This window comes from Setaria viridis, chromosome 3, assembly GCF_005286985.2.
Source record: "Setaria viridis chromosome 3, Setaria_viridis_v4.0, whole genome shotgun sequence".
Taxonomy (NCBI): Eukaryota; Viridiplantae; Streptophyta; class Magnoliopsida; order Poales; family Poaceae; genus Setaria; species Setaria viridis.
Genome location: NC_048265.2, coordinates 22,471,485 through 22,496,155, shown reverse-complemented (window position 1 = coordinate 22,496,155; position 24,671 = coordinate 22,471,485). Strand labels below are relative to the sequence as shown.

Below are 24,671 nucleotides of genomic sequence, written 5' to 3'. Positions count from 1 at the left end.
TTCATTTAACGGGCCTTCCTGGGCTCCGAGGGCCATGCCAAATTGAGGGAACTTCTACTTTCAGCCCTTGCGTGAATCACGTGGCCGCAGAATCCCAAGCCATGGAACGGGTATGACGTGAAGGAAAGGTGAGAGACAAGCTCAAGTTACCTAAGCAGCTAAGCTTAATTGCAGTTAAATTAGTCGCTGGCACTAATACAGTCGCTGCCGCGGAAAGGGGGATCGCGCGAAATGGAGCTCTCGCCGGCGCCGGTCCCGGCGGGGAGATGGGCCGACCTCCCAGAGGACATCGCCGTCGCCGTCGCCTCCCGCCTCCAGGTCGGAGCCTCTCTCCCCCTCTTTCTGAGGTCCTAAAGGGTTCTCCCGTTGACTCCGCTGGCTCGAACCGCGTGCAGGAGGCCGACGTGTGCGCGCTCGGCGGCTGCTCGCGCTCCTGGCGCACCGCCTGCGACGCCGACTGCGTCTGGGAGCGCCTCTTCCGCTGCCGCTGGCCGGCCGCCGCGGCGGAAGCAGCGGTGGCGTCCCGTGTGCAGGTAGGTAAAGAGGGACCAAGTTGAGCTCTTGATGTAGCCATATTCGGATCATGTAGTCATCATAGCTCAATTTCACCGGAATTTTGTTAGTCATACTAGCTCAATTTCACCGGAATTCGAGCCTCGAGCTGTACATCTTCGGGACTTCTAGTATCAATGTATCATCCTGCCTTTAGGCTCGTACTGGAATTTTATCTGTTATGCTAATTGATAACAAGGAAAGTTTTCATATACTTGATCTGAGATTAATATTAGTACTATTTCTTTTCTATGCCAATCAGAAAACTGTTGTTCACTGCAATACAAGTTCTTGAATTTTCTACTGAAAAAGTGACCCTCACCTTTATGTTCTAAGTCTTAACAAATGGGAGAATGGGCAATAATCAAATATACTTACCCTTGGTTTCTGCTAGATTGTAGGGCATGTGTAGATTTAGGTTCTCAATGTACCTAGAACTATTATTTGGAACAAGGACACGTACGTCCTGCTATCCATGTGCATTATTCTTCACTTAATGCAGTGGCATGTTCCCTCCAACCTTATTGTTCATGATGTGCTGATTATAAATGCTACCATCTCTTTTTCCTGAATTGGCTCATAAGTCATAACTTACAGTTAATGTTTAAGTCTTCATCTTTGGTTCAAAAATATTACATATTTAACTGATTCTGTGAATAAGAATCTTCATCATTTGAGCATAAAACTACAAGAATTAGATCCTAGTCCATTTTAAGGCTCAACTTTTTAGTGGACACAGTTGGCCCTCCAAGCTTCATCTCCTTCACTTTCTGTGAGGTCTATTAGAGAGAGAGAGATAGAAGAGTGATTGGTTCTGCATGCAAGTCAGTAGCAGGCTACCGGAACCAAAATATGGAGCAGAGCAATACCTGCCTACTGCAAGTCTATGGTTCTCTTTAGGGTACATTTTGGATGTTTTCAAGGTTTAATGTATTCCTTTTAGAGAATTTGATGCAAAGGTTAAAAAATAAGTTCACCGCAACTTTGAATATCTGATGTACTATTTCCGGTGTATTCTTTTCATATACTTATATGCTCCCAGGATACTGAATGGATAGCTGATCAAGCTTTCAACTTTCTGCAACTTATGCTGCAGGGATGGAAAGCTCTCTACATGAACCAACACAGAAGAATGGCTGTTGCAATATCTGATGTGGTTGAATTTGTGGGGAGCAGCTTAAATAATGGGTCGCTTGAATCTGAATATTATCTGAAAGCTATTGCTGATCTAGCATTGATAGCTGATATAGGATTTCTCGATGTCCAGTTTTTCTTGTTTTCAAGGAATCACAGTGCAATAATAAATCTCATTGGATTGCACTACTCAATTTCATCTTTGCATGTGCCGGTGAGTTAAGCATTCCTGATGATTTTGCTGCACTTCTATTATGGCTAAACAGGCTTCATGTTGAAAGTCTACACTGCTTCATTTCTAAATTGCTAAAGCCACTGTTAGCAAACTGTTTTGGCCCCAAACTGATTGATCTTGTATTTCATCCCAAGAAATCAGAAATTGTTACATGCGCTCAAGCTTAATTCTGGCAAAATCTATGTTTTTCCTTTGAAGCAGCCATGTCTTTGCTAGCTGCTTCGCAAACTATAAGAGTAATTAGTAACCACTGTATATAGGCATCACATATTTTCTCTATTTTGTCATGTACCACCATATGCCTGATGTACTCTGTATTGCCAATCATAGATCGAAGTATGGAGATGCTCAAAATGACCACTTCAGATAAAATATTATCATGCTTAAAGCTTTGGATGCAAGAGTTGAAAAATTGTCTGAATGTTTCTTTTGGATAATGTCAGATACTTTAACCGGAATGATCTAACCAAGCTTCGGGCTACTCATTAACTATAGTTCTGACACAGACTTTGCCCCTTTTTTCCCCAGCCAACTGAAGTCAGTAAAGCACTCCAAGCTTGCCAAGTAGCAGGAAGGAAAGTGTGTGTGAACTTGCTCAAGCTTGGTAGGTGGTTCTATGGTTTCCGATTGCGTGATGAACATGAGTCTCGTAAAATATCACTGAATGAGCTCACCATGTCTGAGGGAGCAGAAGTTTTAGCCATTCTTAACCGTGGAGCTGTTCATGAGGTATTTCGTCTCCGGGTCAGTTTGGCGGACATGGATGAGTGATCTCAAAGTATGCACACCATAAGTACTTCAGTACTTGGCTTATTGTGCCCTTTGTAAATATGTATGACTTTTGTGCCCTCGTGGCTCTGCTTAGTTGTAAATGCAAGCATAGGTATAGAACCATGTAAACTTTTATTACATAGTCTTGTATAAAATAAATAATAAAGGGCCATGTGTAAGTTGGTCCTACACATTTCGCCATTTATTTGATAAGCTCTGTTGAATGTTTTCTATTTTCATCTCCCATTGTTACTTCTTACCGTCTACTGCAGTAATGATCCATTATTTTCTGTAGGTAATAGATATATTGTTAAGAGTATATTTGGTAGGCTATGTATCCCGGAGGTGTCCTGTATTTGTTAAGAGTCTCTGTATTCAGTGAACTGGTTTTGAGAAATAACTGAAATATCTGACCAACATAGGTAATACCACGGTTGGAAGAACTACTCCTGTATCACAGTAAACCTGATATATTCAGAAGTCTGCCATAGTTTCTTGAATTGATCTCACTGAGTTTAGCACGCACGTACCAAAAAAACATGCATTTACATGTGGCAATAACTCTGATAAATTCACGTTATTTTTCTTCTTTCAAAGGATAGTAGATATCTTCTTATTTTATTGTCTACATAATAAAAGCTTTCAGACTAGTGTATCTGATGGCATTGACATGTGACAACACTGCATTGCCATCTCTCTAATACCTACGGGATCAGAGACAAAGATAGTGCTACCCCATCAAGGTGTCCAAATGTTAAAGACGCCTCATGTCGAAAGAGACCAGTGAAGTTAGTGCTAACATATTTTGAGACTAGTCTCTCTGCAGGAATCTCTGAAACTGAGTCTTTCAGTAACAGTGAGGTTTATTTTCTCTAACACAATGTAAATTCTCACAAGCGCGATCTAAGGTTGATGACCAAACCGATCCAATGAAGATGAATAAAATCCTCACATATCGTGCAACATACTAAAGATCTCATTGGTAACTCCAACTCTTAAAAAAGGAGGAAAGGAAAGAGAATCATGAATTGCAGAAAAGCATCAGGATCCTTCCTCTAACATAACATGGACAAGGACAATAGCTTCATGGTAAGCACAAAATCAACTAGCTGAATACGATCTTGTTACGAGTGCTGAGTTCTTCAAAAAGAAATTTTGAAGTAGAGACCTTTGGCGAAATCTTTTAGTATTTTATAACTTTGTGCTCTTTAGTGTTTTCCTTATGGAAGCCACTAGTCCATCCAGGTTCATAGAACTAAAGAAGAACTACCTAACAAGCAGCGAAGGTCTCTGAGTCTCTCTGTTGCCTAATTGCATTCTAACTGTTCTGATCGTATTGAAACCTCAAGAAACAGAGAAGAGAAGTAGGAAGTCTGCCATGGTTTGAATATAATGTTGATAGCTTCTTGAATTGATCTCACTGAATTTTGCAAAAAAAAAAAGCCATTTACATGTGGCAATAACTCTGATGAACTCACGTTATTTTTCATCTTTCAAAGGATTTTGGACATCTTTGTATTTTATTGTCTACGTCATGTTGTTGTCAAAGCATATTTTGTATTCTGATGTGACACGGAAAATTTTATTGAGACTAGTATATCTGATGGCATTGACATGTGACAACACTCCATTGTCATCTCTAATCCCTATTGGATCTGAGACGACCATAAAGCTATCCCATCAAGCTGCCAAAATGTTAAAGCGCCTAAAAGTTGAAAAAAAAAAAGAGACCAGTGAAATTCGTGATAACATATTCTAAGACTGGATCTCATCCCTCTGCAGAATCTCTGAATCTGAGTCTTCGGTAACAGTGAGGTTTATTTTCCCTAGCCCAATGTAAATTCTCACAAGCGCGATCATGTAAATTCTCACTAGTCGATCAAGGTTGATGATCAAATCGATCCAATGAAGAGAAATAAAATCCTCACATATCTTGCAACAAACTACAGATCTCATTGGTAGCTCCAACTCATAAAAAAGGGGGAAAGAAAGAGAACCATGAAATGCAGAAAAGCATCAGGATCCTTCCACTCACGTGGACAATGACAATATCTGGATGATAAGCACAAAATCAACTAGCTGAAAACGGTCTTGTTATGAGTGCTGAGTTCTTCAGAAAGAGAAAACATATATCTGCCTATAAGTGGAAGATCTTTGGTGAAATGTTTTGCTAGTATTTATTTGTCTAATAACTACTGAAGAACCAACCTAACATGTAGAGAAGATCTCTGAGTATCTCTGCTGCCTAATTGCATTCTAGCTCTGCTGATCGTATCAGAACCTCAAGAAACAGAGAAGAGAAGTAGAAGAGGCACATATCAACAGCAACGCAACACAATAGTTTCAGATAACGTCTACCATTCTCTCCAAAGCTATAACATCAATCAACTCAGGTTGCTAAAATATATACTGATTACAATCATGACTTACGGTAGGACGAACATCACAATTAGGTAGGGTAGAAGAAAATTATTCGACAAGTGAAGAATCAGGAACCGGTGGACGCCTGGCCTGCTCTGCTCTGCTTCGGCCTCTGCTCCGCCATGGAACCTTGGAAACCTCCTCTCAGCAGCAGGGGTAGATGGTGACGCAGCGCCTCGGCCTCTTGGGCTGCGTGCAGAGGAGCATGAACACCAGCGCGATGACGGCGGCGACGAGCAGCCCCAGCAGGTTGAACCCGGCGTCCTCCTCGGACTCGCTGCTGCAGCACATCTTGCCCATGGCGGCGCGCTACCTCCTCAGCTGCCCCGCGCGCGCGCAGAGGAATGGGAGATGGTGGTTGGGAGGAGAAGAGAAGAGATGGTGCCGACGACTGATGACTGGTATGGTGACCCGAAGGAAACTTTGTTAGGACCCTTGGCTTTGAAGGCAGTGTAGTGCTGGAGGAGAGACCCAGTTGTTGGGGCATCGCTATCGGGTCCTCAATGATGCCATCCCCTTGAGCCTCCTCCTGGAGAGGGGACAGCTCAGCTCGCAGCTCGGGCGCCAATCGCACCCACCGCCGGCACTAACACCGCCGCCGGCGTTGGATCAGACTGTTGGGCAGATCAACTACTCATCAGATCAGATATACATATACATATATATATATTTGGTAATTAGGTCGGGTCTTTTCTTCTGCCATGATGGAATGTTCTGAGGTCCCGGGGATTTTGGTATTTGCGCTTTGTTCGACGGCGATGGCGATGAAAACTACAGGAATCGTGCTATAGCTACTTTCCGGTGAGCCGGTGGTTCAACCTAGGATGGGCGGCTGGTGTAACTGCCATTCAGTTACCTGTCGAAAGCACGCATGGGTAGAGCCCGTCGGTTTCAGCAAGGATACGGCTGAAAACCACAGGACCAGCTACCACACCGAATCGATCCCTGAGGCTAACACTAACATCCACGTACAGTGATGAACTGAGCCGGAGGCTGATGACGGCGACGCCGAAAGCAACGCGGGTAACGTAATTCAGCGACAGTTTCGTTTCATGTGTCCTGGCTCTGTGAAGGGGAACGCGTAGCCACCAATGAGCGCTGGACAACGTGGTCACGTTGCGTACCGGCTCGGCTCCGTCCATGGGCGCCTCTCGCCATGAGTCGTCGTCGTCGTCCTTGGTAAACGCGGCACGTTCTTTTGCGTAGAATAGCGAGGCAGGTGGCGACGGGCCTTTTGTTGCGTTGCAGCTTCGCGCTTGCATTGCCAGCGGAAGACGGCCGAGCCGGAAGCTTCTTGCGATCCAGCTTTCTGAGACTGTTTGGGATCATGCATGGATGCTCCTCTTGCATGATGGGAAAAATTCGGCATGAGCATCATCAGTTTGGACATCTGTGCCTGGGGTCCACTGTGCGATATACACGTACTGTTCATCGTTCCGAGCTATTTGTTTACTGGCGTTCAGATTTGTAGGCGTGGCGCCCTTGCGGTTGCACCTAACCTTCACGCTGCGTGGTACCAACGCCATGGCAGTAGCATATACATACGTATATATTAAAAGTGTCTTAAGCCTCGCATGATCGCATCTGCTTGTAACATGCAGTAGTATTCGGTTGACGTTGACCCAACCATATGCACCTGCCGCGTATCATTGAACCCCCTTTTTGTCTACGGAGTTTGCGTGCCAACTACTTCCCATTAAAAAGCTATGCAAATCTGTCAAAACTTGAGGTAAACCAAGGTAGATAGGAACATGAAAAGTGTTAAACGTCTTTCTGACTCGCCCCTTGCTAGTCTTTTCCTTTTTTAAGTTGGGCCATTCCTCTCCTCTCCACACCTCGCTTAGAAGCTTCCATGTGGCAGAAATCAGTCATCTTATATGAATTCCCCTGCTTTTCTATAGTGAATAAAGCCAATGAATAGTCCCAGGACTGCTAACTTTTCTCATGTCTGCAGTGATGTTGTAGTGGCTTTATGGGAAAACACGTGTGTACGTCCCTTCTCCGTCAACGGCGATGACAGCGACGATAGCAGGCCAAGGCTTCAATCTGGATCTCGGTTCTTTCACATTTCCACGGGTTGAGACATTCCTCTATGGTGCTTCGGAAGTATTCAGATGCGCCGCGTGGTTGTTGGCTTATGCCACAATCTAAAAGGTTAGGATCCTCATGGTACGGTTGGAGCTTGGAGGCATGCTTCCAACCTTTTGTGACGACACACGGCGGAGGGCACTGAAAATTATATATACAAGATAACATGTCCGTAATTTCTTCTTTGATGACTGTACTTTTTTTTCCAATTTTAAATGTTTAATATAATTTCAACCTATTGGCAGAAAAGAAAATGATCATGAAGGTGAGCCAGCCCAAGAATCAGAGAGAGACTATGAGGTAATGGGCCAGGAACCAGGAGCACATAAATAGCCCGATGGGCCGATCCAAGAACTGGGCCGCCATGCCCAAGTTCTTCGTGCATCAATCGATCTCACGAATAGGCAGCAGAAAGTGCAGAACCGTGTGATCCACTGATCCTGCAACCGAACGCGAGTCGCCGCGACGCGATGACGAAGAATGGATTGGTTCAGCTGTACTCCCTCCGTTTCAAATTACAAGTTCTTGGAGAGTCAAACCATTTTATGTTTGATCAAAATTATAGAGAGTATAATAAAGGTCTATGGTACCTAATAGATATAGTATGAAAATATATTTAATGAAGAGACTGATGGTATTTATTTAGTATCATGAATGTTAGTACTTTATTGTATAAATTTGGTCAAAATTGAGATGTTTTGACTTTCTAAGAAAGTTGGAATAACTTTAATTTGAAACGGAGGGAGTACTCAACTACTCACGCACGGTTCGCAAGAATGGATTGATCGATCGAGCATATATATATTGATTACACGTAGTACAACCAACGCATCACAAACCGAAATCCAACAACAAGAACAACATGTCGTTTAGTTTGCTTGGATCGATGATGCACTCGCTGGTCGCTGCACGTCGTCTCTTCGCCTCCTCCTAATCAATTAGTTGGCCGGCGGTTCGCTTGCGGTGGTGGTGGCAGCGACGGCGGTAGCGGTTTGTTCGTCGCTGGCGTTGATCTTCTTCTCCGCCGCCGACGACTCAGCTGGGACGACGGGCGCCGCCGCCCCCTCCGCCTTGGGCTCGTCGACCGGTTTGGCCTCCACGGGCTCCGTGGTGTTCTGCTTCCCGGCTGATGACTCCCCTGCAAAAACAACGTACATTTTCCATGCATCAGTTGTTAATTCTCGTGAATTGTGATCGGCAAAAATCAAGAATACTATGAACATCTTGTAAAGAGATTGTAAGTGTAAAATCGATCTTGAGTAGCATACTCACCATCCTCCTTGGTCGGAGCAGGAGACGTCGCCTTCTCCTCCTCCTCGGGTTTCTTCTCTGCCTTCTCCTCCTCGGCCGCCTTATCTGCCTCCTCCACCGGCGCCTCCTCGGCCATGGTGGACTCCGGCAGCTGCTCCTCCTCCACTTTCTCGGCTTGCTGCGCTTCAGGTGCCGGCGCAGCGGATGCCTCGGGCGCCGTCGAAACAGCAGCCGCCGGGACAGCGACGTCGACGGCAACATCCTTCTTCACGGCCGCCGCATCATCGTCCTCTTTCTTCTCCCCGGCGACGGCAGTGGCGGCGGGCTTCTCGACGGACACCACCACGACGTCCGCCTTTGCCTCGCCGGCGGCCCGCTCCTTCACGAAGCCGTCATTCTCTTTCTTCTCGTCGACAGCCGTGGCCGCGGGCTTCTCGTCGGAAGCCGCCTCGACGACGCCCGCCTTGGCCTCGCCGGCGGCCGGCTCCTTCACGACGTCCTTGACGGCGACGGCGTTGTTGGCGGAGGACGACGTGGAGGATGAGGTGTGGTTTTGGCCCGTGGAGACGGAGGACTTCCTTCGGAGGAGCTTGCCGGCGGCGCCGCTGGCGGTGGTATTGCCGGTGGCCACGGCCTCCTTGGAGCCACCGCAACCCATGGCCGGCCGGCGCTGGCGACGCCGGCGAGACGGAGGAGGAGGAGCGGTAGAGAGAGAAGGCGATCGGAGAGGGAACGGGCGGAGGAGAGGAGTCGCCGGGCGAGCTTGAAGGATCGGAGGCAAAGGGACGCTGCGGTGGCACGGCCGCTTTTATAAGCCACACCCGACCCGACGTGCTCGCATGCATGGCAACCACACGCGAGGAAAAGTCAACGCTGACGCGTGGGCCAACAAGGGGTGCACGACAAGTTTGGAAAGGCATGGACAACTGGACAAAGCTAGAAGAGGTTGGCAACGCATCGTTGCATTGCATGCGCGTGCCGCCCCCGATTTTCTCCCTCAGATACTCCGTCGGCCGGCGAGCCGGCCGCCGAAATGCGGTTTCTTTAGCTCTGCCAGTCACCAACTCGTCGTTTGGTGAGGTTCATTCGTCAGCCGGGGACTTGATCAGCCGGCAACAGGCCAGCCGATTTTGGAGGTACATGTTTAGACAATGGCAAGATCCAAGATGTACTACCATAGTAGCATCATATCGGAGATTTCTATATAGTGATAAAACAGCAACCAATTATCACCAAATCGTAAATGCCTTATTTGACTAGTTCCATAAACTTGTGATAGTTTCTTGCCGAACTTTGGCAAGAAGCCAAGAAAGGAGAACATGGAGGGTATGATCTCCTGGTTAGTCTTCAGGCAAACCTTTTAGAGTTCTATACAAATTAAAACTACGCTGTTCTATTTCTATACGCTCCAGTATTTGTCACCCTGAAATGTATGGAACTATGGAAGTCCACGGACTAATGTGACCATCATGACGCGACAGTAGTTTCTCTCTGATTAACTACCTTAGTATCCTCTGAAACTCTGGCCGCTCCAGGAAAGATCAGCAAACGCCCGGCCCAGGAGCTTCATCTCCGATACCCCATTCTCATAGGTGCAGAAGGTAACCGAGCGACATGCCAACAACTGCCATGTAGACGACAAAAAGCAGGGGAAAACCAGTGCTGGAGTGAACCTGTGCAGCGCCCGCCTTTTTCAAGAATACCTATTCAGAGAGATGCAAACAGTTAGATATGAACGCAGGAAAGCTAGTGGAGAAAACCGTTTACAATGTTTACTGAGTGCGAGTGGTAAGTTATTCCAGCATGTGAATAATCGAACTTTCAAACAATACACAGGAAGCAGCTGGAGATTGCAAAGAACAATAAAAAGAAATTTTGATACACATTTACGGGTTCATAGTTTGGGATAATTTTAGAGGGGACGAATTAGAAATTTTAATAATCTGGATACTAAAAATGTTGAAGTTATAAATTAGAAAATTGAAAAAAAAAATATTAACCTAAATGCAAGCACAAGCTATATGAGTATCAATAAACCCTACAGCTTGTAGCCCACTAGTTTAGTCAAAAGCTACTCGTCACCATTCAATGCAAAACACATGCCAACAGTAGCCATTTGTTTGGGCTTGTAAGTTAGGACCACTGTCCCAAGGTATTAGTCCCCCCATCCCAGAATATAGCTACGTTTAGGTTTTTTAAAAGTCAAACCTTTTTAACTTTAACCAACAATATCCCTACAAATAATTTATTTCAAACAGAAAAGGTTATATTAGTTGGTTTCAAGATAAATCTACAAACATCATTTTTATGTTATTAGTCTCTGTGATTATTTCGCAATTTATAGTCAAAATTGAAAAGATTTGACTTTGAAAAAGTCTAAATGTAGCTATATTCTGGGACAGAGAGAATAGATTCAGAAATGGAACTACAAGTTTTGGTAGTTAAGAGGTTAGAATAAGAGGTGTTTTCCTCTGGTGGAAACAGGCAAACATCCCACCACATTGGTAGGGATTTAGGTATGGAAAGCTGGAAGACCACATGCAGTCTTGGTGCTAGATGCCATGGATGTATTTGACAGAGTTCTGCGCCAGGTGACTTCACTTGACTTAAGTGGACATAGGGATGAAAAGCATGGCAGCCCTACGCCAAACTCAAACATATGTATATGGAGAGCTTATAATCGTTCTTTCAAGCTTCAGTTATCATGAACATGGGCACAGAAGAAAGTTACTGCAAGATGGTTCATATCATTAATGCAACAAAAATTTACCACTTCTTTCCGTAACTTATCCCGCTCCTGGAGGGTAATTTTGGTCTCTTCCCTCAGTTTTACAATCAAAGTTTCAGCCTACAAAATAGGATGATCCAACAAGCATTTCAGAAAAGGAATCTCTTAAGAGATTCAACATTCAAACAATCGAACTCAAATATTTAGCACTATATCTTCCTTACCTCTTCAAGTTTTACTTCAAGATTGTTAAGTTTCATCTGTAAAGTGTGAACATCTTCAGTTACCTGCTAAAGGGGTAATAAATAAAGTTAACAGCAGACTGAAGTAAACACATCACAACTGTTGATTGCTAACCTAGTGCATGTATTTAAAATTCATCACCAAGACAAAGTATAGTGATGAAATTTGTGGTAATGGATTCAGAATAAGCTAAAAAGAGAGCAGAACATGAACGATACTTGAAAAGAAGCTTACATGAGATATATGAAGGTCATCGGTATTGGTAGATTCTATATCACTTAACGGTGGAACTTCACTTGGAGTAGGAGTATATTCCAATGGTGGAGATTTCAAGTATGCACTTGTTTCTGTTGACGAAAATTGAGATTCTACAGAGATAGAAGAGGTTTCTTGCAGACTGGGAGCAGATTCCGACAAAGTAAGTGAAGTTTGATTTGGTGGGACTAGAAAATCTTGCAGAACAGTAGGACCTTGTTTTACAGAGGAGGAAATTTCACTGAAAGTAGCAGGGGTTCCTCTTAAAGGGGGAAAACTTGGTTTCAGGGGATGACGAACTTCATTCACCACATTAGGTGCTTCATTCACATTATTCAGTATTTCCTCTGCCACAGTAACCCCAACTGGTTCCTTGGCATGCAGAACTCCATTGATGGGTTGCTCTACTTGATCCTGAGTCATGCTGACAAGGACAACTTTCAACTTCTTCTCCTCAATATATCGGTCAGTTTCTTTGGAGAACTACAATGACAATGAAGGTTCAGACAAACTAAAAATAGAGAGAAAGATGCAAAGCAACATCACATAAGCCAAGCACAAACTGTTGCATACTTACAAAAGCAGGAACATTGTCTTCATCAGCTGTGCCAAACGGAACAACTGTGGTCTGCACAAGAAACTTGTCTTTTATTTGCGGATCTGGTGAAGCATTCTTTGGCGCTTGCATAGTAACTACATTTTATATAAACAACAAAGTTAAATAAAATAAATAAAAAAGGAATAAATTTCACTTTGAAGAAAAAAAACAATCCACCATGGTATTCTAGGAAAAGACCATCTAGCTTGCACAATACTCTACTGCAATCAATTCCAAATATGCCAAAGCACCAATCTCACCATTAGCCAGTAAATACAACATTTACCTGTAAAATCACGTGATTCCAGTGGAAGAATAACTCCTACATTTGGTCGGACACAATATCTTTTTGGGGAAGTGGTTTTAACCTATTAAATATTCAAATGCCAAAGTTATCAAAAGAGAACTGATATCAATGTGCATGTATGAAAACATTAGGTCTTAAATTATTTCTTCTAAAGAAAATACACAAACTGTGAAGGCAGACTACAACTGTTAAGGAAAGTGTGCCATCAAGCTAATCCATACACAGTATGAGAAAATCTGACTTCACAGCACAAAACCATGAACCATAATTCATAACATAAAATTGGAGACCAACCTTGAATGCAACATATTGATCCGACTTGTTCACAAGATGGACACAACATGAACTCTGCTTCTTCACCTCAACTGATAACAAGTGAAAGTCAGATAAATATCAGGAGATGGTAGACTGGATAACAATTTGAAGTCATGTATTAGACTATATGAAATCCTAGTTATTCATCAAAAAAAGAAAGAGAAAGAATAGCATGTTAACATAAAATTACAAAGACAGCTATAATAACTAGAGCTTATGAGCTATGAGAATACGCGCTACAACTTCATCTAAATTAACCAATCTAAGATACAGATTTCGGTATTATTCAAATCCTATGGAAAGGCATGTGATATTATTTGATTAAATGACTGCTTCATGCAGTCTTTAAGTGTAAATCAGTATGATTTATCAAGGCGGAGCAAAGCCATTTGATAAGTATTTACGATCATGATGAGTTACTTCAGGCTACAAAATGGCAGAACCAACCAGATTCACAAAAACTTTCCGTGATGGTTGGTTACTGTAGCAGTCCCGGCCTTAAATACCCGTGCTAACAGTAGCACTGGAAATACCAGTACCCACCAGCAAAACTGGTAAAAGATGGCAACCATAGCTGGTTTTTGTAACTCAGGTACTAAAAGTACTTGCAATTGTTTTGTTTCATTTCCAATTCACTTTCTCTAATTACCAGTATGTTGCCTCGATATAGCCACCATTTATTCTAGAATCTAGATCTCTAGTAGATTCCTATTATTCTGTTTCTCAATTCTGGCCATATTAATCCCCACTTTTCCTGTTCAGCTTGTTTCACAATACATACATAATTTCTTCTTTCTTTAGCTAAGCTCATTCAAGTATACTGATATACAAGACTACCACCAGCCTTTCAGTACTTGTCCGAACCACGCAGTGAAGGATGAAACAGGAATTCCAAACAGGTTCCAGATCTCATCCTTGAATGATAAACATAACAGATTTTTTGGGATGATGCAATAGGCCTGAGACTTCTATACAGATATGAACACCCAAAAAATTCACTCCATTAAAAAATAAAGTTCATCAATTTTTTAGCCATGAATGCATAAATCATTTATGCATCATATCTTGCAATCATATACAATCAATAATATATCCCATCTGGCACAAAAGCTGAAATAAATTAGTTTGCTTACTCTACTAGTAATTATTACTATTAAGTACTGTGTCGAATACAGCAGTCTAGTAGGGTCCCCCTAACCTCTTTCAGCCCAACAACACGTTCTGCTATTATTTTCTCTCATCACAGGAAAGTGGTGAACTTATATCATATTAACCAATTCATCAAATGGACATTTGTGGCAAGCAGATCTGTCACAACTCACATGCCTGCCCATTAAACCACAAAACTGTACTCAACAAATGAACTACCTATGCCAGTATAACATCCAACCACAAGCATTGCCACCACAAGAAAGGATCCATCCTCTTAAATAGCAGCTTTATGAATTCTTGTCCTTAAAAAATATATAGGTAACATGTTACAAAGTGTTAACGCCCGCAGCAAGTCCCTAAATTTTGTATATATTCACTGGAGGAGGAGGGGGTTATGCATTAATGCATCTAACTAAATGAACCATGAAAATCTGTAACTCCATCGTTACACAGAGTAAAGTAAAAGTACACGGTGCAGAACCAAATTTCAGGTAAAAATCATCACCTAGCATGTTACAAACAATGCAAAGTCCCCCCGCCCCCCCCCCCCCCCCAATAAATAAATAATGGGAGATGAAACATAATGTTCCATTCCTCAAGCCTTTGACAGGCTGATTTTACTCTGTTACCAACCATGCACAAACCAGTCCTATTTTGTTACCAGTATGTTCCCCTTTAACCCATTTCCAACACAAGGTAATTCATTCACGTTCATTCGTTCGTTCAATACAACTGTAGGATTTTGTTTTATCAAATAAATGGTTACTGACGCGTTTCATTCGCTGATTTTTGCATCATCACAAGTGTCTAGCAAACATCAAGGAGTCTAGAATGTCACTATTGCAACCAATTTACCAAATGTGTGCATGAGCAACAAGGAGAAACGTCATATCCCCACACACCAAACTTCAGAGCCATTGACAGCACAGGAGCTAACATCTGTTCACATCCCAACCACCTATCAGCACTAGCAAGTTGCAACACCAGAATGCACTCGACTTTCTAAGGAAATTTCAACCGTGACTCGGAAACAGACGAATCCGGCTGCAAGCACAAATCATTCTACGAAAAATGCTAAGGCCACGGTTGGTCCCTGAATTTGTTTGCACAAACCTCATGCAATTGGGAGTAATAATTGTATATTAATATAATATTTTCCCTAGACTGTCAGTACGTCGCAACTCGTGAGTACAAGCTGAACCCCGCAAAATCAGTTATCTGTACCATCAAAATCGGTTCACAGTTGCGACAGTACAACAACAGCAAGCAAAATTTCAAATACGAAGCGAACCGGAGCAATCGTCAACAGATCGCTTCGCATTGTGGGAAAAAAAATCCCTAGTACGTTCTATGCGGCAAATCGCAATCGAATCATGGTCAGTTAAACCCTCCCCGCAAAACGCACGGGCTGACGGACCCATCCGCAAAACCCCAATCCGACCCAAGCGGCAGCAGCACACGGCCGAATGAACCGAAAAATTTACGAGTCACCAGGTAACCAGCAAACCGCCTGCGATCGGAGAGGCCAATGCATTAGGCAAAGCAGCCCCGCTCGGTCGGGGACGGGTCATGGCGACTGAACTCGAGCCTCCGGTTGGGCTGGAGCGGAGAGGAGGGATCAGTCAGGGGACGGGAAGAGAAGAGGAGCACGTACAGAGGAAGCGGAGCTCGCGGGGGTGGATCTCGACGAGCGCGTCCTCGCTGCCCATGGCCGCCGCCCGCCGGCCCGGCCGCCCGAGCGAGGGCCTGCGGACCGGGACGGATCGAAGCAGCAACGCTCGCGGCCTCGGCGGTGGTGGTGGGAAGTTGTGCGGGCGGGCGGGCGTGCGCGTGTCGTGCTTGTCTGTCTCGGAGGGGAGAAAAAGGGTGGACGCTGGCTGACTGGGACGCCACTCCGCCTCCACTCCAAACTTCGAAAGGAGGCAACAACTCGAGTCCGAGTCCCCCGGTCCGGCCGTTTCGTGTTTGGGGTTTTCAGTTTCGGCGGCCGAAAAGAAACGCGGTGCTCGTCGGACGAGGCAATTCGGAGCCTATCTAGCTGGGCGGGCATCTTCCGTCTAGTGACACGTAGTGTAGAGAGAAAATGAAGAATGGTTTAGAGCAACTCCACCTACTCCAAATTTAGAGGGGGCTGTTTGGATACACCCTAAGTTTAGTACATGTCACATCAGATGTTTTGATATTAATTAAGAGTATTAAATATAATTTAATTATAAAACTAATTGTACAGATGGAGTCTAATTCGCGAGACGAATCCATTAAACCTAATTAGTCCATGATTTGACAATGTGGTGCTACAGTAACCATTTGCTAATGATGGATTAATTAGGCTTAATAGATTCGTCGTATAGGAGTTCTACAGTTAGTTTTATAATTAGCTTATGTTTAGTCATTCTAATTAGCATCCGAATATCCAATGTGACCCTCTTAAAGTTGTACCTCGCATTCAAACACTCCCTAAGTAAAAAAAACACACTCCAGCAAGCCCTCTCTATTTTGGGGAGGCCCCAATTCCCCCTCCACCCTTCATTCCTGAGGATCTCCAGATAATCCTCTGTCAATGGACTATTGCTGGAGTTGAAAACTTTTCTATGACCCCTTTAAAGAATAGAGAGAACCGATCTTTAGATTCAATCTTTAAGAGTTTTGGTTCGAGAGTTATTGTTGGAGTTGCCCTGGAATAGTTAATGTTGTTATTTTGAGACTAATGAGCACGGTACCATGGAACCGGGTGCACCTTAATCCATTTTAAGAATTCGAATAGTTTTACAGTTGTCTACCAGTTCTAAGAACTCAAATTTAAAATATTTAATTTTATTCAAGGACATGCACTACTAACAAATAAAAATCACTGCCCAAGTTTTCAGGGAGATTCTTTTGAAAAAGAAAAATCAAACGAACAACAAATTTACATTCCATCGTGCAAAACCATCTTCCATCTTTTTTTTTGTTCTTTTCATAAAAGTTCAACGGCGCATTACATCTAATAAATTTCCAAGCACATGAAAATTATAGAGATACTTCATTGTATTTGTATAAGACATTAGCAAACATGAACATACAAACATTAAAATGAAAATTTCAGATCGTAGTTGAAGAGAGCAGATCTCACGCATGCTGAATAAAAAATCAACGCAAAAGAAAATTACATTGCAATCTCGTTGCGATTTTTCTCAAGCTCGGCATGGAGGAAAATCAGGGGAAAATGTTAATTCCCAAGCACACAACTTCCCAATCTCATGAAAAAATCACACAACATGCACCACGTTCCTCGACGAAATGCTCGTCGCCGTGTTTCTTGCCAAAGCTGCGCACCATGGGGAAGCTCGGGAAAACAACACGCCGTCGCAGGATTCGAGCTCCTCCTTGCCCGTCGATGCCGAGGCAACTACTTGGAATAATTACATTGCATTTGCAGGTTTAACTAATTTGCAAATAATTATGTTGGCTGGAATAATGTTGTACATCCTTCTGCCTGTACCATTGAAGCCAAAATATCATAATACCAAACAAACAAAATCTTTTACTGGAAAACCTCAAATACAAAGTGTATGAATGAGACACCGTACTTGTTGGGAAAAAAGAAAGATTTGAAGCACAAAGAACTCTGTGACACAGGCACACAAGCAGGTCTAGTGTCGAAATGAACAGCTGCTATCGATATGATCACATATTCATATCTGACTCATTCGTTGCTTAGCCTTGTCGTCATTTGAAAAGATTTAATCCTTAATCAAACCCTTGCAGCAAATCGAACAGTGATTAGGTAAGAGATTAAGACCCTACCGTTCGAATAAAAAAATACATTAGCTTGTTTGCCTAATCGTTGTAAGGAAAATAATCATCCTGCCCTTCTCATAACTAAATGCGCTGAATCCTATGGGTGTATGGCTGCTATTTGACATGGCTGTTCCAAGGATTACCATTGCACACGTCCAGGCGTGGTGAGGTATCCATGTTGTGGGCATGAAAACACAAACTGAGATAATGAGAGCTGTTTTCTTCATCTAAAGCTACTGATCCAGTGATAGCAGTATGCATGAACACTGATAAAAGTAAAGCTAATGGTACAATTCCCTGTTGCTATCCATTCACCTAAAGCAAAATAAGATTTGAACCTTGGATGTTATTACCGAGTGAAGCAATCAACAACATATTCTGGAAGAAGGTGAAACGAATTTATTAGCTTCAACTGGAATTTCATCAAATACCTTAAGTGCAAGCACTAACAGCACAAAGCAGCAAGCAAGGGTACCTCGGACATGGCAAGTATGGCCAGATCAACGGGCGGGAAGCACGGAGCAGGAAGCAGGGCATCAGCAACCTCCTGCTGGCAGGATGCCTCGTCGACCTTAATGGTGGGCAAGCGAATGTTTTGGCGTGGTGAGCGTGGCCATGTCAAGGCAGAGCGCGGCGAATGTCCCCGGGCATGGGAAGCATGACCTCGGGTCGACGCGGAGCACGCGCTGGCCGGCGCCCTCCCCTCGCGGCCACACTGGTGAGCGAGACGACTGGGTGCAGCTGGGTCTTGGGCGACGGCTTGCGACGGTCTTCTCTCTCCCCCGAGCCGCGAGCTCCTGTGCCCCGGCCCCGGCCCTGATCCCCCAGCTCGCGGCAGCGGGGCCGGATCCGGCCGTGCGCGAGCTCCGGGCAGCCGCGGCGGCGTGGGAGAGCCCGAGCTCCGGGCGGCCGACGGCGGCTGGGGAACCCGAGCTCCGGGCTGTCGCGGCGGCGGCTGGGGAGAGCCAGCTCCGGGCGGCCGGTGGCGGCAGCGGAACCCGACGTCCGGGCGGCCACTCCATCTCTATCCCAGCCGGCGGCGACGTCGAGGTCTGGAGAAGGAGAGGAACCCAGGGCGCGAGGAGGCGGCGGTGTGGGAGGCGAGGAGGGGGCTGGGCGCGAGGTGACGCGAGATGAGCAACGACGACAGCACCGGAGGCGATTCGGTCGGCGGTGAAGCACGACCCGTGTGGTGGGCGCGGTGGGCTCGATTTTATCGCACAAGGCCGAGGCCCATGACCGGTGCCAGTTTACCAGGTGCGTACGTAACTTTTTCTCTTTGGCGATAAACGGGACACGCGGCCGGATTGGACTGGCGGAACCGCGTCGACGCTCCTGAAGGCAGGAAAACTTACGCCAGCGTTCGAATACCATGGTCAAAAATATCGGATGTTCGATGCGAGTGGGAGGGTTAAATGTAAGCTAATTATAAAATTAATTGTAGAGCTTCTAATAATGAATTAATCAGGTTTAATAGATTCATCTTGTGAATTAGACTTCATTTAATTTTATAATTAACCTATATTTAACGGATCTAATTAGTATCAAATATCCGATGTGACCTATTTACCGAATCATGTTTGGATGTGAGTATCGTCGATTTGAAAATTGACCATCTTCTCTTCCTCTCCACGAAGGCCGAGCTCCATGACTCCAACCCTTGCTTCACAGGTGACGAATTGGATAGACTGGGATTGGACATGCCTCGCAGAGAGAAGAATTTGGGCTCAATTGCTCACAAAAGAACTAGAACTGGGAGATCAGAGCAAAGCAACAGAAAATGAGGAAGCCAATCTAAGCTCGAATGGATCTGCACTACCAGAGACGATGAATTTGAATGGGGCATCATGCTCCGGGTGGAAAGACGCACATATGCCTGGCGGCATGAGAGCAGGCGGAACTCAGAACCTGGAGGCGGTTGCCCATGCCGCACGAGCTCGAAGGCTCGAAGCTCGAACGCGACAAAAGCCGCCGCCATGGCCGGGCCGGGGACGACGAACTCTCCGCATCTGGATTCGCGCGCCACTCACCTGCGCACCTCCGCCGCCTGTGGAGAGGATGAGAGCGGCGGCGCTGCCGAGTGCCGGGTCAGCCCCTGCGGGTAGGCACAGCGAACTCACGCCAAGGGACAGGGGAGGGAGCCAGGGAGGCGGAGATGAACCGCAGCAGAGGGGCGCGCTCCACGGAGAGCGGCGCGCCGGCGGAGGGGCGGCGCGGCTCGCGTTGGAGATACATGCGGAGAAGGAGCGAGGATGATTCCAGCTAATACGGAGGGGTCGAGCTCGGTACCGTGGGAGAGGGTGCTGCGGCAAGTTGAATACCGCTTGGCATTGGAGAAAGTTTCCAGCACCAAATCCCGAAACAATACTAATTCCGAATTTCAGGCTTCAATATCTACATCGAACACTACCTTAAGAGCACGTACAACCCATGGACGGTTGCTATAGCGTCGCGGAGGCAAAACAATCCGACGTGAATAATAATTACCCAAGTCATGCGACGACTCCCATCGCCTATGGTACGAATCGGTGCTGTCTCTTTCGGATCGAGTGAGAAATCGGTTGCTTACCTACTTCCGGCACCTCGCCGGCCGCCAGCCACCGTCCACGCCCTGCTGCCGTCAGGCGCCGGCTGTTATCCGTGTCACGCGTGTCTCCCATATCACTGCACCATGCTCCTCACAGCCTAGAGCCGTGGCTCGCCGGCTCCGACGTCAATACGCTGCTCTGCCCAACGGCTACCATGCCGCATGCCCACACCCCTCCCTGTTGCGTCGTGAAGCGTCGGCCACCAACCGTCACAACATGCGGATAAGGGAGGAGACATCGAGGGAGAGAGAGAGAGGAGAGAGACAATAGATGGACAGGAGCCACCGAAGTTTGCAGAAGCATTGCTTCTTTATGCTTTGGCCCTTGAGTTTAAAAAAAATGATTTGTCCCTTGCCTTTTTGCGTCCTTGTAAAAGATAGTTTGCAAAAGAAAATCCTTTAAGCAAGTAAGAAGGGTATGGAATAAAATACAAAATTATACTTCAATGCTTACAAAATTGTACTCACCATAATTTATGAGTTTGTATATGAATTAATTAATTTACAAACAACCTAAAGGACGAACTACTGTACAAGCTTGAACTACTATACAAGCTGTCTGTGTTGTCGTCTTTATGTCACATGGCAGGTTTTGCAGACAGCAGCTGTCTAAACAGTTGTACATGCACTAAAGCTTTTCGTATACAACTGTAGTTGTTTTTTCATAAAATATACAACTGTCGCTTTTCATATACTACTGATTTTTTTTCTTCGAAAAGTTACTACTGAAAATTAAAATACTGAAATTTGGATCGCCAGCGCACGCCGTAGCACGCACGCCCAATTTCGGCCTCCCAGGGTTTCACGTATGGGCCTCCGCCACGACGAATCAACGACTTGGCAGGCCGGCCATTCCTTGGGCAGGCCCAGCCCTACACCACGCACCGACTCCACTCCTAGCCGCCGCCCTCAGATATAAAGTCCCCAACCCTAGCGGCGAGCGCCCATTCCACCGAGCGGCCTCCCTAACTCGACTCCGCCGCCCCTCCACGCCGCCTCCTTCGCTTCCTCAGGTACCGTTTCTTCTCGGCCGCTCCTCGCTTGATCTGAGCTACTTGGTGCTTCTCCGCTGCTCCTCGCTTGATCTGTGCTACTTGGTGCTGTCGCGGCTGGATTGATGTTCTATTGTGTCGCCTCGCGCGAGTAGTGATTTGGTAGTGATTGAGTTGTTGATGCTCGCATCTCCGATTCCGTAGGGTTCGTGGGTTTTGCGTGCTCGCTTGTTAATTATACTACTGGATCGAACGTTTAGAGGCTAGGGCTGCTTTAATTCCTTTATTTTTGAGAGTCTGCTGCTCTGTAGTTGATGTATATACTGATAGTTAGTAGCGTCCTTGCTTGATCTGTTTTCCGATCTGATCTGTAAAATTGTTCTCTTACTGCTTTTTTATGTTTTTATATATTAGCACCTTCCTTCAAATTCTGTGCAGATACTTGCTCATTTGCCCTGCTTAGTTTTTCTAACAACTGATTCATCTGATGAAGCAGTTTAAGCCTCACCTGCAGCCATGGGTAAGGAGAAGTCCCACATCAACATCGTGGTCATTGGCCACGTCGACTCTGGCAAGTCGACCACCACCGGCCACCTGATCTACAAGCTTGGAGGTATTGACAAGCGTGTGATCGAGAGGTTCGAGAAGGAGGCCGCTGAGATGAACAAGAGGTCCTTCAAGTATGCGTGGGTGCTTGACAAGCTCAAGGCTGAGCGTGAGAGGGGTATCACCATTGATATTGCCCTGTGGAAGTTCGAGACCACCAAGTACTACTGCACCGTCATTGATGCCCCTGGACACCGTGACTTCATCAAGAACATGATTACCGGTACCTCCCAGGCAGACTGTGCTGTCCTTATCATTGACTCCACCACTGGTGGTTTTGAGGCTGGTATCTCCAAGGATGGCCAGACCCGTGAGCATGCTCTCCTTGCTTTCACTCTTGGAGTGAAGCAGATGATCTGCTGCTGCAATAAGGTATGTTCCTAGAAATCCCTGTGTCAATCAATTTTATAATATGATGACATCTTGAATATGCTTGTCAATTCTTGATAGTTCAGCAATGTATAGTACTGGCTGTTCCTTTTAGTAAATTGGATGCTTCATGTATCAAGAAAAATGTGAGCATGCGCGTTGTTTAATGAATTTGACAGGTTGTTTCAGTCTCAGGCATAATGATTGCGAAAGCCATCTGTTTCCTATACATTTATGCATGGTAGTAGTTTAGTCTTGTATGATCTGCCTTGTAAGGTTCAGTAATCTATTTTTCTTCTCACCTATTTTAAGGAATGTGCCGATCTTAGTGGACACTGATGTAATATAGAAATGCAAGCACAAGCTGTCAGCCAAGTGTTATGTTCTGCTGTCCATTTTTTTCAAATAATTTTGGTATATAAGTTCCTCGTTAAACCGTTTGGTACTGAAGTTGTTGAAATATTTGTAATGCATACAGAATGTAACACAAAGTGTTGCATCATTTAACTGTCTTAGTATTTGTATTGTTAATTAATGTACTGTGTGTAATTTAGTAATAGGATAGGATGTGTTCACATACACCTTTCGAGGTCTGTATTTTGTCGTTGCTTTATGTGTTACATCCTACAATAGCTAATTTGGATGTCTGTAATATATGGTCTACCTATTTATATTTGTTTGTTACTGCTGAGATGCCACTTTAAACAATTTTGTTCCCTTAAGAAGTACAGTATGTTAATTTGATTGATGCAATGTTCTCATGTATATACAGTTTGCCTTCTGTTCATGCTACCTCTTCCACTAAGCTGATGATGTACCGTTGCTATTCTTTATATAGATGGACGCCACCACTCCCAAGTACTCCAAGGCCCGTTATGATGAGATTGTGAAGGAAGTCTCCTCCTACCTGAAGAAGGTGGGTTACAACCCTGACAAGATTGCCTTCGTCCCCATCTCCGGTTTTGAGGGTGACAACATGATTGAGAGGTCCACCAACCTTGACTGGTACAAGGGCCCAACCCTGCTTGAGGCTCTTGACCAGATCAACGAGCCCAAGAGGCCTTCGGACAAGCCCCTGCGTCTTCCCCTTCAGGATGTGTACAAGATCGGTGGTATTGGAACCGTCCCTGTTGGCCGTGTTGAGACCGGTATCATCAAGCCTGGTATGCTTGTCACCTTTGGTCCAACTGGCCTGACTACTGAGGTGAAGTCTGTTGAGATGCACCATGAGGCTCTCCAGGAGGCCCTTCCTGGTGACAACGTTGGCTTCAACGTGAAGAACGTTGCTGTTAAGGATCTCAAGCGTGGTTTTGTGGCCTCCAACTCCAAGGATGACCCTGCCAAGGAAGCTGCCAGCTTCACCTCCCAGGTCATCATCATGAACCACCCTGGCCAGATCGGCAATGGTTACGCCCCAGTCCTGGACTGCCACACCTCCCACATCGCTGTCAAGTTTGCTGAGCTCATTACCAAGATCGACAGACGGTCCGGTAAGGAGCTTGAGAAGGAGCCCAAGTTCCTGAAGAACGGCGATGCTGGTATGGTGAAGATGATTCCCACCAAGCCCATGGTGGTGGAGACCTTCTCTGAGTACCCTCCTCTGGGTCGCTTTGCTGTCCGTGACATGAGGCAGACGGTTGCTGTGGGAGTCATCAAGAGCGTGGAGAAGAAGGACCCGACCGGCGCCAAGGTTACCAAGGCTGCTGCCAAGAAGAAATGATGGGCCTGGTGGTTAATCCTGCATCTGCTTTTGCGATACCTAGGTGCCTTGTCTTTATCACACAAGTTTTGTCCGCCACTTCTGTTAGCCTGTGAACTGTTAAGGTCTGCTGGCGGTGTGCTATGTATCAGTTGTTTAGGTACCATCTTAGCTTTGGCTAAACTTGAATGGTCCAAGACCATGTGTACCCTTTTGTGAGACGTTATTGGTTGGATGTATTGTCGGAGTCTTTCGTTCTGCATTTTGTTTTATTGTTTTCTTAGTGTTGTTTGCTCTTCTGATTGGGTTGTGTGGTTTTTGAAGCCTTCCTACGGTTCTGTTCGCTTTAGCTTATCAGCCACCAAATAGTATTTTCTTCTCACAACAAATTAGCCGTTTTAGCCTTTTAGCCGGCTTATAAGCTGAAGTGGACAGACTTGAAGACTAGACAAATCAGCCGTTTTAGCTTTTTAGCCGGCTTATAAGCTGAAGTGGATAGAGTACCTAGTCTGTTCAATTTTAGTGTAGTATTTGGTGTATACTGCTATATGTGCTTATTATTTGGCCTTTATAGCTATGCTATGTGCT

The 24,671-nt window shown here is 45.2% G+C and overlaps 4 protein-coding genes and 1 long non-coding RNA gene across 7 annotated transcripts; 2 read left to right on the top strand and 3 right to left on the bottom strand.

Annotated features, from left to right (window-relative positions):
- The first annotated feature begins 160 nt into the window (after nucleotides 1-160).
- On the top strand, nucleotides 161-2,931 carry LOC117850604 (uncharacterized). The gene is made up of 4 exons (XM_034732464.2): nucleotides 161-318; nucleotides 396-533; nucleotides 1,649-1,900; nucleotides 2,450-2,931. Exons 1-4 carry the CDS (start codon nucleotides 232-234, stop codon nucleotides 2,690-2,692), a joined length of 720 nt encoding a protein of 239 aa, XP_034588355.1. The 5' UTR covers nucleotides 161-231; the 3' UTR covers nucleotides 2,693-2,931.
- A 5,037-nt stretch (nucleotides 2,932-7,968) lies between these two features.
- LOC117850465 (uncharacterized) lies at nucleotides 7,969-9,534 on the bottom strand. The gene is made up of 2 exons (XM_034732287.2): nucleotides 8,474-9,534; nucleotides 7,969-8,339 (listed from the first exon to the last, which is right to left on the bottom strand). Exons 1-2 carry the CDS (start codon nucleotides 9,108-9,110, stop codon nucleotides 8,140-8,142), a joined length of 837 nt encoding a protein of 278 aa, XP_034588178.1. The 5' UTR covers nucleotides 9,111-9,534; the 3' UTR covers nucleotides 7,969-8,139.
- Nucleotides 9,535-9,678: 144 nt separating this feature from the next.
- LOC117846973 (uncharacterized) lies at nucleotides 9,679-15,913 on the bottom strand. Of its 2 annotated transcripts, none has more exons than XM_034728105.2 (8): nucleotides 15,705-15,913; nucleotides 12,878-12,948; nucleotides 12,563-12,644; nucleotides 12,256-12,371; nucleotides 11,658-12,161; nucleotides 11,405-11,470; nucleotides 11,223-11,300; nucleotides 9,679-10,155 (listed from the first exon to the last, which is right to left on the bottom strand). In XM_034728105.2, the coding sequence occupies exons 1-8, from the start codon at nucleotides 15,757-15,759 to the stop codon at nucleotides 10,039-10,041; spliced, it is 1,089 nt and encodes a 362-aa protein (XP_034583996.1). In that variant the 5' UTR covers nucleotides 15,760-15,913; the 3' UTR covers nucleotides 9,679-10,038. The 2 variants fall into 2 exon arrangements, with proteins under 2 accessions (XP_034583996.1, XP_034583997.1); XM_034728106.2 differs by having other exon boundaries at nucleotides 11,405-11,467; nucleotides 15,705-15,906.
- A 1,140-nt stretch (nucleotides 15,914-17,053) lies between these two features.
- On the bottom strand, nucleotides 17,054-20,698 carry LOC117850626 (uncharacterized). Its single transcript, XR_004639329.2, has 2 exons — nucleotides 18,306-20,698; nucleotides 17,054-18,208 (listed from the first exon to the last, which is right to left on the bottom strand). It is a non-coding gene; the product is annotated as an uncharacterized lncRNA (long non-coding RNA).
- A 580-nt stretch (nucleotides 20,699-21,278) lies between these two features.
- LOC117849606 (elongation factor 1-alpha) lies at nucleotides 21,279-24,345 on the top strand. 2 transcript variants are annotated; one of them, XM_034731214.2, is made up of 3 exons: nucleotides 21,279-21,430; nucleotides 21,906-22,387; nucleotides 23,223-24,345. In XM_034731214.2, exons 2-3 carry the CDS (start codon nucleotides 21,926-21,928, stop codon nucleotides 24,102-24,104), a joined length of 1,344 nt encoding a protein of 447 aa, XP_034587105.1. In that variant the 5' UTR covers nucleotides 21,279-21,430; nucleotides 21,906-21,925; the 3' UTR covers nucleotides 24,105-24,345. The 2 variants fall into 2 exon arrangements, with proteins under 2 accessions (XP_034587105.1, XP_034587106.1); XM_034731215.2 differs by having other exon boundaries at nucleotides 21,332-21,430; nucleotides 21,903-22,387.
- The last annotated feature ends 326 nt before the right edge of the window (nucleotides 24,346-24,671 follow it).

Coding starts and splice junctions, on each gene's coding strand:
- LOC117850465 (XM_034732287.2), bottom strand. CDS start 9,110: ATGGGTTGCGGTGGCTCCAAGGAGGCCGTGGCCACCGGCAATACCACC. Junction 8,340..8,473: donor TGCTCCGACCAAGGAGGATG/GTGAGTATGCTA, acceptor TTGTTTTTGCAG/GGGAGTCATCAGCCGGGAAG.
- LOC117850604 (XM_034732464.2), top strand. CDS start 232: ATGGAGCTCTCGCCGGCGCCGGTCCCGGCGGGGAGATGGGCCGACCTC. Junction 534..1,648: donor CGGTGGCGTCCCGTGTGCAG/GTAGGTAAAGAG, acceptor CTTATGCTGCAG/GGATGGAAAGCTCTCTACAT. Junction 1,901..2,449: donor TTTCATCTTTGCATGTGCCG/GTGAGTTAAGCA, acceptor TTTTTTCCCCAG/CCAACTGAAGTCAGTAAAGC.
- LOC117849606 (XM_034731214.2), top strand. CDS start 21,926: ATGGGTAAGGAGAAGTCCCACATCAACATCGTGGTCATTGGCCACGTC. Junction 22,388..23,222: donor TGATCTGCTGCTGCAATAAG/GTATGTTCCTAG, acceptor TTCTTTATATAG/ATGGACGCCACCACTCCCAA.
- LOC117846973 (XM_034728105.2), bottom strand. CDS start 15,759: ATGGGCAGCGAGGACGCGCTCGTCGAGATCCACCCCCGCGAGCTCCGC. Junction 12,949..15,704: donor CCGCGAGCTCCGCTTCCTCT/GTACGTGCTCCT, acceptor ACTTGTTATCAG/TTGAGGTGAAGAAGCAGAGT. Junction 12,645..12,877: donor ATCAATATGTTGCATTCAAG/GTTGGTCTCCAA, acceptor AATATTTAATAG/GTTAAAACCACTTCCCCAAA.